Source organism: Ipomoea nil, unplaced genomic scaffold (genome assembly GCF_001879475.1).
Source record: "Ipomoea nil cultivar Tokyo-kokei standard unplaced genomic scaffold, Asagao_1.1 scaffold1652, whole genome shotgun sequence".
Classification (NCBI taxonomy): Eukaryota; Viridiplantae; Streptophyta; class Magnoliopsida; order Solanales; family Convolvulaceae; genus Ipomoea; species Ipomoea nil.
The window spans coordinates 153,815-166,109 of record NW_017618080.1 but is presented as its reverse complement, the minus strand read 5'-3'; the positions used below and the strand labels follow the sequence as shown (position 1 = coordinate 166,109).

At 41.9% G+C, this 12,295-nt stretch overlaps 1 protein-coding gene across 1 annotated transcript; it reads left to right on the top strand.

The window, feature by feature from the left end:
* Positions 1-4,089: 4,089 nt before the first annotated feature.
* Positions 4,090-5,802, top strand: LOC109191485. Its single transcript, XM_019342144.1, has one exon. It carries the CDS (start codon positions 4,090-4,092, stop codon positions 5,800-5,802), a length of 1,713 nt encoding a protein of 570 aa, XP_019197689.1.
* The last annotated feature ends 6,493 nt before the right edge of the window (positions 5,803-12,295 follow it).

Genomic DNA, 12,295 nt, shown 5'->3' with positions numbered 1-12,295 from the left:
GGTAAAGGTTGGACTCAGAAGTACAGACTCGGAGGTACAGGTTGGAACTGTGATAAGGCCGGGGGTAGCCATAAGGGTGGTACTAAGGGATAAGGTTGGAACTTGAAACATGAATGTGTCATTATGTGATTTGTTGTACTTCCTTGCTTATGCATGTCTTGATGTACTCTACCTTGTGAATGGTAGGTTACATCCTAAGTTGTGTTGTCTATGATGTTTGTGGTCTTATTGTCGTGTTGAGGTTGATGATCCTCGTTCTTGTTGAGAGCGTGATGAGTCTTTGATGTTGAAATCCTTCCTTGGTTTTAAAATGATATATATTGTATTCCTCAGTTCTAAATGGATTTGATTATATCTATCTATACTATGCTATTTAACGCGTATTGATGGGTTACCAGCATTATTCGCTGACCGGGCGTTATCCCTTGATTTTACAGGTTTTGCTTAGCTATGGAGCACGCTAGCCGTTGTTAGTAGCTAGTGTAGTTTTCCCCAATCGTTATTCCATGGAACCGTGTTCACCATGAATGGTGAACACGGTTCCAATGGTGTTAGTACACCGTTATCTTTTTTTTTTTTTTTCATAATTAATTGCGTGACTTTTCTTCATTTTCACATTTCGCGGTTTCACTTTAATTTGAGGTGAGCAATGATTTCGGACATTCATAAATTATGAATTCATGCCTGCACATTCACTTTGGAACCATGCCTACACATTCCCGTCCGAAATCACGGACATTCATAAATTATGAATCCATGCCTGCACATTCACTTTGGAACCATGCCTACACATTCACTTTGGAACCATGAGATTATGAATTTTCTGTTATAAGATTATGAATTTTCTGTTATAAGATTATGAATTTTCAGTTATGAGATTATGAATTTTCTGTTATGAGATTATGAATTTTCTGTTATGAGATTATGAATTTTCTTTTATGAAATTATTAATTTTCTGTTATGAGATTATGAATCTACATTACATTCATAATCTCATAACAAAAAATTCATAATCTCATAACAGAAAATTCATAATTTAATAAATATTTTACTTTTATGCGATTATGAATTTTCTGTTATGAGATTATGAATTTTGTTATGAGATTATAAATTTTCATTACATTCATAATCTCATAACAAAAAATTCATAATTTGATCAAACGTGCACCGTTAACTCCACATCCGCGATTTTTCTTTTTATTTTTATTTTTTTTTTTTTGCATAAAAACGACGTCGTTTGGACTTGTGTTCACCATTCACGGTGAACACGTTTCCATGGCATAATTTGCGAGTTTTCCCCTTCCCTAAACTATTATGTTTTGGGCCTGTGAGCCTTAGTTTAAGACATGGCCTGTGTGCCTTAGACTTGATATTGTTTTGATAAATAGCTGTAGACTTAGCCTGTGCACCCATGGTTTATGGGTGTAGCATAACGCTTCCCAGTTTTTAATTAGCTTCCGCTTTTGATTACTTGGTGATTAGATGTTTATTGTTGAATTTAAGTTTTTTAAAATGTGGTAAAATCGGGGGTGTTACAACCCTGCTCATTGCTTTACGGGTAAGTTTCTTCGTCGACTTGCTGACTGAGTGAGAGGTAACTTATGATGTAAGTATGCCTGATTCCAATTTAAATGTGCCTGACTCCAGTTCTGCGACTGACCGCATACTTTGGTTGCCATTTCTCCTCCAGCTTCAACTTTTGGTTATGACTTTCTTTCTCATGGACTCCTCATTCTGGTTCAAATAATCACTGTGTCCAAGTCTGCGTCATTGGCGCCGTCTTCTAATTCACCTTTATCCTTATCACCAAGTCTGATCGCCTCACTCGCCACTTGTCTTTTTCTTAATTTCTCCCACTCTGCTGGATGTGCCCGTGATTTCTAGCTTTGGCATGTTCCGTGCAAAAACATATTCAGAAGGAAAAAATTCTTCGTGTATACAGAGGCATGGCTTACTGCTTTATCAATGTCTCTGGTGATTCACCATCTGATTGCTCTCTTGCCAGGTTACTCTTATTTTCGCAGGATGGCCCACCCATCTTTTAGGATAGTCCTTCATCCATCTTTTCTTTGCTTCGAGGTGTTCAAACAGTCTGTACAGAGGTATTTGCAATGATAAAAGATAAGGGGAGTAGTATTTTTCATACCCGAGAATCGCTGGAATTGGGGGTCAAGTCGGACGTTAGAATGGCGTCATCATCACGGCGCGCTAGCAATTTCTCCTGTCGACTGTGCAGCCGGCAACTTTATACAATCGACTGTCTGGTGGATATGGCTAAGATTAACGGCACATTGCAGCATTGATGTTGAAGCGGAGCCGATTCATTGTTTCCCTCTCTTCTTGGGGATGTCAGAATGGATCGAGCATCATTAGAAAGGGGTTGACCTTGTTAGAATCCCCTCTGTCACAGGTGCTATTACCTTGGCCAACCATGGTTGCTCCGTCGGTGACAGTTTACGATCTCTTAGCCGTCCTATTCTGTCATTCCGTGCGACGAGTCAGAGTCCATCGCCTGAATGCCGATTGAGCACCAACGAGTCCCTTAGTCATCATACCCTGTTATTCCATGCGCTAAATCGCCTGGTTACGTGGGGAACCTACTTGACGAATCAGTCTTGGATAAGCCCGCTGGTTTTGGAGTCCAGCGGCGATTTGGTAGAGACTTCAGGCGACTAAGAAGCAAGTGGTCGGCAAAGGGGATGTCGACGCGAGACTGAACTTAACAAATCGTGTAGTGCATGAACTTACGTGGACTCAGCGGACTCAGCGAGATAACCATGAACGCTTTCATTCCTTTAATACTTCCTTCTCGGTTCGACAGTTGTCTGGTGGTTTAACCGGCGAAGGTGCCGGGCTTGTGGGCGTGTTCAACGGCGATTGCTAAAGCTTGTTTTGCCAGAGTCAGAGTCGGAATCGCCTTCATTCTTTCATCTTTCATCGTCGGGTCCGAGTTCAAGTGTCGGAGTCGGCCCCGTCGCTTATCTTAGAGTGTTTCGTATTAATACTCTCACTTTCTTAATCAAGGAAGGGGTCGTCCTCAGTATCAGAATCGGGTCGGTTGTCCGAGTCCGCCGCCCTCAGTCAGTCTTCTTTCCGTCATTCGCTCATAGCAACTTCCTGCTTTTCGCTTTCCTTTTAAATCTATAATTGTGCTGAGACGAACCAAAGTTCCTTCTTGACAAAATCAATTTGTTCATTGCCCACCTCATGGGTCCTATGAGATAAAAAGGCGGTCATTCCAGAAATTTACTCATCTATCATATCTCCTCCTCATCTCCACCGTTTTCAACCCTGCATTCGACTTCCCATTTGTACTTTACCATTCTCCCCTCCATTGATAGTCACGTGTACTCATACATATTTATGTACGCATGTATTGTATACACAGGCAACGCCCTGAGCAATAGAGATTTTTATTTCTACGCTACGATGGTTATAACTTGCAGGACCTGGAAATCAGTCGCCGCACCGGAGCTCGGTAATAGTAGCTATGGCCGTGATCTTCGCTGGTGGTCGGAGTAGCCGGAACCATCATTATTTTGTGCTTCTCCTTCTTTTTCATTTTTATCCCACTATCTGATGAAGCATAACACACCTAATGATCTAGCCAAGTGATTCATCTACTCTCTGTTTCTTCCTACTGTAATAAGCCTTGAGGGCTTTTTTGTCTTTTCACTCTAGAGTTAGTTATAACCGCTTTTCTTATCTGTTGTTCTCTTTTCTCTTTGTATAAAGCCTGTGGCTTGGCTAGCTTGTAAGGTTGAGACTCACAATATACTGAATAACATACTGCTTCCATTCTTACACCAAGATGAAGTTCTCAAACCCTAGCAACCATGCAACACTGTTTTGATCATGGTATGAGAGCAGAGAAGAAGCAACGCTGCTGTAACAATGGCGCAAAATGTAGCAGGAGGAGATGATCGTGGTAATCAGCCAGCCGGATCATTGAATCAAAACCAGTTGAATCAACACAGTGTTGAATTCGATGATCCTTACTATTTACATATCACAGAAAATCCAAACACCATCCTAGTTTCTCCAATTTTGAGTGAGACTAACTATCCTTCCTAGAATCGAGCTATGAAAATGGCGTTAGAAGTAAAAAACAAATATGATTTTGTTAGTGGAGCCATTCCAAGTCCTAATGAGGGAGATCCAAGGCATGCAGCATGGAGGAGATGCAACCGCATCGTATGCTCTTGGATCCTGAGATCTGTCAGTCCAGCCATAGCTGAAAGCGTCATGTACTTTGACAAAGCTTCGGAAATATGGAGTGCACTCAATCGAAGGTACTCACAAACTTATCCTCATAAGATATCTGAAGTACAAAATGAAATTTATAAGAATGTGCAGGGAAATTTATCTGTGAATGAGTATTTTACCAAGTGTAACTCTCTGTGGCAACAACTGAGCACCCTGAGGCCCTTGCCTTTGTGTGAGTGTACACCTAGATGCTCGTGTACTCTCATGGAAAAGTTGCAGAAAGAAAGAGAAGATGATTGTGTCATCAGATTTCTAGAAGGTCTGAGTGAGGAGTATGAGCCTGTTAAGTCAGGGGTCCTTGTCATGGATCCTATGCCAGATGTGGGAAAAGTGTTCAATATGGCTTTGAAGCTAGAAAGGAAAATCAGGGGAATCATTAGTGGCCTAATTCAAGCTAATGCAGCTCAAAACAGTGGTCAAACACAAGCTATATATGAGCAAAATGTTGTGGCTTACTCATCATCAAACAATAAGAAAAAATTCAGCAGTAATGGAGCAAAAAATGTGCCTAAGTGCACATTCCGTGGTATGTTAGGACATACTATTGAGAAGTGCTACAAAAAGAATGGCTATCCACCAGGGTGGATTCCAGGTTATAAGACTAAGTTCAAAAGCAATCAGGATGGACAACATTCCATGAATACCTCTGTGAATCACGTTGGAGATACAGGCCTATCTGATGATCAGTTTCAAAGGCTGGTGGTCCTTCTTCAAAATCAGAATAAAGCCAATCAGACACCTTCCATTGCTGCTGTTGCTCTCACTAACTATGGACTCATAGCAGATTTTAAAGAGCTTGCTGAGAATCATAATGAAGGTAACCTATACATCAATGTTTTTCAGAATTCCCTTAATGTGTGGATACTAGATTCTGGTGCCACAGATCACATTACATGTTCATTAGAATATCTTGAAAGCAGTTATCAAGTCTCTGGAATCTCTGTTAAAATGCCTAATGGAAAAACTGCTGAAGTCACTCATATAGGGAAGGTGAAATTGGATAACAATATCTTATTGCAGAATGTGCTATGCATCCCAACTTTTGCTTTCAATATAGTATCTGCAAGTAAACTAACCAAACAGGCAGAATGTAGAGTCATTATAAGACCTGATTATTGTGATATACAGGGACCTATTGGAAGAGTGGATGGTTTTGCTAAGGAAGAGGAAGGACTCTACTTGATTGCTAGACCCCCTGTCAGATTGAGAAAACAGGTGCCTGATAAGGGAGTGAGATCACATTGTAATAGCATTAGCATTGATGTATGGCATGAAAGACTACGACATTATCCTGTTAATAAGATCCCCTTCTTGAAAGGAATAAACATTACTCTTCCTGCTAGAACTGTTGACATGGTTTGTGAGATTTGTCATTTTGCCAAGCATAAAAGGTTAATTTTTCCTGTTAGCAATTCCAGAGCTCAGAAATCTTTTGATTTATTGCATATGGATGTGTGGGGTCCATTAGCTGATGCTTCACTAAAGGGTGAACACTATTTTTTAAACATAGTTGATGATTTCAGTAGGTTTACCTAGTTGCACCTAATGAAGAATAAGTCAGAAGTTAAGGGAATTTTCCAAAACTTCTGTAATTATGTCCAAAATCAGTTTTCTGGAAGTATTAAGGCTATTAGGACAGATAATGGTACTGAATTCATAATGCCTACTCTCCTTAATGAGAAAGGAATCATCCATCAGAAGTCATGTGTGTACACTCCCCAACAGAATGGGATAGCAGAAAGGAAACACCAACATGTGTTGAATGTAGCTAGGGCACTAAGATTCCAATCTGGTTTGCCTACAAAGTTTTGGGGTCACTGTGTGTTACATGCCATATACCTCATAAATAGACTCCCAACTGAAGTCCTTGATGGAAAAATTCCCTTTGAGTTAATGACTGGAAAGCCTGTTGATTACAGTCAACTCAGATCATTTGGTTGTCTTTGTTTTGGTGCCACACTGCCACATGAAAGGACTAAGTTTCAACCAAGGGCAAGAAAATGCATATTTCTGGGATATCCAGCTCACACAAAAGGTTACATTCTATATGATATAGCTGATAATTCTGTTTTGGTGTCTAGGGATGTTAAATTTCATTAGCACATTTATCCCTTCAAAGAGGCAGCCTCTGCAAAGCCAGAATCCACAAAAGATGTGATGTTCAATCCTTCACTGCCCCTGGTTCCCACATGTATAGACAATGAGTATCCTCTTTTGAGGCCTGAATTAGATGGCCATATCAGTAACCAAAGTGATGAAAGCAATGAAGACATCACAATTGCTGTTGATTGGGAAAATGAGGTGACCAATGAGACAGGAGTTGATCTTAATGCCTATACTATAGCTGATCAGCAGTGTGATGCTGAAACATTAGATGATCATAGCTCATCAAGCCATAATGACAGTAAATGCCTCAGGAGATCAACAAGAACAAAAAGTGCACCTCTCAAATTACATGACTACTACTGTCAACACCTGTTTACTGATTGCTCAGGAAAAAGGACATCTCCATATCCTATTCACAAATACACCAGTTTTGATCCCTCTTTGTCTAGAGTTTTTACTGTCTCAAATCCATCTGAACCTCAGTCCTACAATGAAGCTATTAAAAAAGATGAATGGAAGAAGGCCATGAAGTCTGAAATTGAAGCCCTTGTCCAAAATAATACTTGGATACTAACAGACTTGCCTGATGGAAAAATGCCTATTGGATGCAGATGGATTTACAAAATCAAGTATAAAGCATATGGATCTATTGAGAGGTATAAAGCTAGACTGGTGGCAAAAGGATATACTCAACAAATGGGGGTAGATTACACTGAAACCTTCTCTCCTGTGGCAAGAATGACAACCATAAGAACCTTCTTGGCAGTGGTTGTGGCTATGAATTGGGAAATCCAGCAGCTTGACATCAATAATGCTTTCCTGCATGGGGATTTGCAGGAAGAAGTTTACATGGTCCTTCCACCAGGCTTTGTGAGTGATAGACCTAATCAGGTATGCAAGTTGCTTAGATCGCTATATGGTCTCAAGCAGGCCAGCAGACAGTGGAATGCAAAACTCACTCATGCCCTTGTGACTGATGGCTTTTGTCAGTCTACTGCTGATCCTTCCTTGTTCACAAAAAGGTCAGGTACATCTTTCACAGCATTGTTAGTATATGTGGATGATATCTTGATAGCTGGTACAGATTCAACACAGATCACAAAGCTGAAACAATTCCTGGATCTTTCCTTCAAAATAAAAGATCTTGGCCAACTTCAATACTTTCTGGGAATTGAAGCTACTAGAAGTTCTAAAGGCATTAATCTGTGTCAAAGAAAATACACTCTGGACATTTTGAAGGAGAATGGATTTCTAGAAGCTAAGCCTGCCAAGACCCCTTTCACTACAGGCCAAAGATTGAACACTACTGATGGGAAGCCAATTGCTAATCCTGAGCATTATAGAAGACTTGTTGGGAAACTTCTATATCTGACTAACACTAGACCAGACATATCTTATGTTGTACAACAACTGAGCCAGCTTGTGGATAAACCTAGTGACATCCATCTCATGGCTGCACACAGGGTGCTCAGATTCTTAAAAGGATCACCTGGCAGAGGCTTATTCTATGCTGCAAATTCATCTGTTAAACTGCAAGGATTCTCAGACTCAGATTGGGGGACTTGTACTGAATCTAGAAAATCCATCACTGGATATTGCATCTTTCTAGGGAACTCTCTAATTTCCTGGAAAACAAAAAAACAAGCAACTGTGTCTAGATCATCCTCTGAGGCTGAATATACCCCCTTGGCTACTACCACTTGTGAGATCCAGTGGCTTACTTACCTTCTCAAAGATTTGCAGGTTCACATTGATGACCCTACCATTTTGTATTGTGATAACAAATCAGCAATTGCTATTGGAGAAAATCATGTCTTCCATGAGCGTACTAAGCATATTGATATTGATTGCCATGTGGTGAGGCATAAAGTTCAAGAAGGGCTGATCAGACTCCTTGCCATCCCTAGCAACAAGCAACTTGCAGACAGCTTCACTAAGGGGCTGTCAAAACCTCTATTTGATGATTGTCAATTTAAGCTAGGCATGCAGGACCTCCATGCTCCACCTTATGGGGGGAGGGGGGGTGATGAAGCATAACACACCTAATGAGCTAGCCAAGTGATTCATCTACTCTCTGTTTCTTCCTGCTGTAATAAGCCTTGAGGGCTTTTTTGTCTTTTCACTCTAGAGTTAGTTATAACTGCTTTTCTTATCTGTTGTTCTCTTTTCTCTTTGTATAAAGCCTGTGGCTTGGCTAGCTTGTAAGGTTGAGACTCACCATATACTGAATAACATACTGCTTCCATTCTTACACCAAGATGAAGCTCTCAAACCCTAGCAACCATGCAACACTGTTTTGATCACTATCTTAACTATGCAGACTCCCACCTTTGGAATTCTACTGCCGTGCTCGTTCTTTCCTAGTAGTGAACCATTCCACCAACTGCTTCTCTTTGCGTTACCCGAATTGCAAGTATTTTCATCATTATACAGAGTAAGGGAAACCGCTTATTCAACGCTACACTATCACTCGCCTTCTATAAGCGGACTCGGCAGGTCTGTAGGCTTGGTGAAACAACTATGAACGCTTCATAAGGGAAAAGAGCGAGGTGGTCCCTGAAGTCACGAGTAGAGAACTGGGCTTTTGCTGATTTCGCGAGGTCCTTCTTATCAAATGGCATCAAGAATGGGTCTTCGTAAACTCAATTAAGCCAGCAGCAATAGTCGTTATAGGGTCAAGGTAGTTAGAAATTGAACCTCCCATCCCAGTTGTAACCTGTTATTTGTAGACATAAAGACTGAAGTGATGTTATCAAAGACTTGCATGGTGGCCGAGTTCCTCAGTCGTCAGTATGTTTCTGTAATCTCCATCTGTTCAGGTGTCAAAGCAGCAGGTTGATCGGGAGGAACAGGAGAGATTGTCAACATGCTTTGTTGATTAACCTTCTGTGTTTAGTCCGCCGTTACCGACTCTTTTTGTGGACTGTAGAGTGTATGCAGGAGCGCGATCGACCGGTTTCGAAGACTCCTCACCGACTTTGATGAACCACTCGACCTCGTGACCTTTCTGCAATATTTCTATACGGAGACGCACGGATCAATACTCGCCATTATGGAGCGGAAACGGCAATACGACAGGAACTATTCCTGTTTTTTTTTTATTCGATGCCCGCCGGCTTTGGAACCGGATGGCGACTTTTGCGTGGGTCAAGCTAGAGCACCGAAGCCAGCCGGTTTTCCCTTTCCGACTTTACGTCGCGTTCATCGTAGAAATGGCTCAGTTTTCACTCTCTGTACGTAGGCACCAAGGAGTGGACGATGTCAGACTCCGTCGTAGTCAATTAGTCCAATCGAACACCCCGGCCTAGTGGATCGGACTCGGCAAATTTGGCGAACTCGGCGATCCTGGTTTGGCTGTCGACAGTGGTACAGCTGGTTTAGAAGTTGTGTGGGAGTAGACGGATTTGTCGTCTTAGAAACCCGGCATAACGGATGGCTTCGTTGTACATAGAGGCATTGTTCGTTTTGGTTCCATAATTCAAACTTTCATGTGTTTGTCTAAAAAAACACTTCTTATATACTGCCATATTTGATTGCCGCATGGAATTTCACGATTTTCCCCATACATCTACTACCAGACACATAATGGTGCAATTTTCCTTATAAAAAGGTTCCATGCTTGCTTGTTGTAGGGATTGCCACGTGTAATAGATAGGTACTTTCCATATGCCACATGTGTAGAAATTAGGAATTTTGTAGGAAATTCCTTTTCCCTCTTTACGCACAGTATATATCCATTTTCCATATTCCATGTGGACAAATATGGCAATTGTGCAGAAACTTTTCTTTTCATTTGATTTTGGCCGACCATATCTCTATGGACGACGGTCTCGGATTTTCTTGCGATTGATTTGAGTTGAGTCGGTGGGCTCAATTTTCTTGCTGTGATGGTATTAGAATGTGTATACTGGATTGTCTCCTTACAACATACTGCTTGTCTGGCTCAATATAAACAAAGCATTTCGCATAATGAAGAGAAAAACGAAGAAAACCATTGTGACCACGGTGTCTACCGTTAAAGTCATGGTGGGTGGAACTGCTTACTCAGCATCCCTCGTCCTTTACCTCGTCACCGGCCGTATTTCTACGGCCGACTTTTCAACCTTCTCGGCCAAGTCCCTCAGTGTGGTGGACTGACTAGTCTCTTGCTAACAACTATTGAGTACTTTAAATTTGAATATTGCATCTAATTTATATAACTAACAAGGGTTACCTCTTTTGGACGCAACATGCAGCCTACTTTGCTTGATTCTCGTTCTGTCATTTTCTTGGTCTACTGCTTTCCGCGAACCTTCTCAACCTTCCGTCCGTAGTGAATTCTCTCCACCGAACGCTTTCTGAATTCGCTGAGACAAAGAGGTAAACGCGACCTTTTGTCACGTCCCCACAAACGACCCCAGTATTGGTTTTAGGATTTTTTGGGCCCAGGGAGGTCCAACACAATCGTGGTCGGTGGATTCACCTTTCAAAATAAAGTCTCAACCTTCCGTCCGTAGTGAATTCTCTCCACCGAACGCTTTCTGAATTCGCTGAGACAAAGAGGTAAACGCGACCTTTTGTCAAGTCCCCACAAACGGCCCCAGTATTGGTTTTAGGATTTTTTGGGCCCAGGGAAGTCCAACACAATCGTGGTCGGTGGATTCACCTTTCAAAATAAAGCTACTAAAATAGAAGAATAATGGCTCAATGATTTTTACGAAGAAACCGTAAGGTGAAAACCACGGGCCTTTTTGGGCGGTGCCAAGCCTAAATTGACTATTATGTAGGATTGTTTGTACAAGTTGTATGGTTATTTTGTATATGTTGTAGTGTAAGAATAAAGCTACTTTGTACATTGAGAGGGAATAATCTTCTTGATCTTCTTTGTTGAAAGAGTGTGGATGATGAGGTCTTCTTGTTGAGAGGAATGATGGTGGAGTCTTCTCCCCTTGAAAGAGTGATTAGTCTTCTCATGTGTGTAGGTGAATGGAGTCTTCTTGGGAGAGTGGTGTAGGAAGAGTTCTTGAGAGAGTGAATGTGGAAGAGTCCCCCCTTGTGAGGGTGGATGAATGAGATGCCCCCCTCCTCTTGTGCTCTTCTTCCCCTTCTTATAGCTAGCATAGGCTTCAAGATTATAGCCGTTAGGGGGTAATTAGTAGGCTTTATGAGTGATAATGATGGATTAATCGGGTAGTCAGTAGGAGTTTATGTGGGGGTTATGGATAATAATAATAGTTGGGTAATAAATGTGAATTTAATTGGTAGTGATGGGGTTGTAATGAGGACTACGGCCACTTGGCCTTGTGGGTGAGTAGGGTAACCATATTGATGGGGTGGGGACCCCGGCCCAAAGAGACGGGCCCAAAGAACAAAGTATAAGTAGTCCAAGATAAGAAGTACGGGTTAGTGAGAGAAGAAGCCCAGTGGTGGCCTGGGCCGAGTCCAGGAGTCGGCCCAGGCCCAAGTGGGGAAGATGACTCGGCCCAGGAGTTGGTAAGAAGCATTAAAGTCGGTCTAAGAGCCGTTAGGGAGCAGTCAATACGGCATTCAAGAGAGCTCGACCAAACGAACCGTTGGAGGTCCAAAGAGCCGTTGACCGGCTCGGTAACGGCGCCCGAACGGTCGTAAAGCATAATTAGCCTTGAAGGCGATAGTTAATGTACTTCAATTCGGCTGGAGAGGAGCCTACTATATAAAGGCCCCTCCACCCTTGTAATCCAGGCGAGTCCATGCCCAGTAAGAAAAGACACACGTTTCCGAATACTCTTTCAACTATTCTTTCATTTTCTTAGAAGCTTTGTGAAAGGTGAATCCACCGACCAAGGTTGTGTTGGACCTCACTGGGTCCAAAAACCCTAAAACCAACACTGGCACCGTCTATGGGGATCGGTACAAAGAGCTACGTGACTTTCTGAGTGAGGCAAGTCCGCAAGTCGACCGAAAT

Coding starts and splice junctions, on each gene's coding strand:
- LOC109191485 (XM_019342144.1), top strand. CDS start 4,090: ATGGCGTTAGAAGTAAAAAACAAATATGATTTTGTTAGTGGAGCCATT.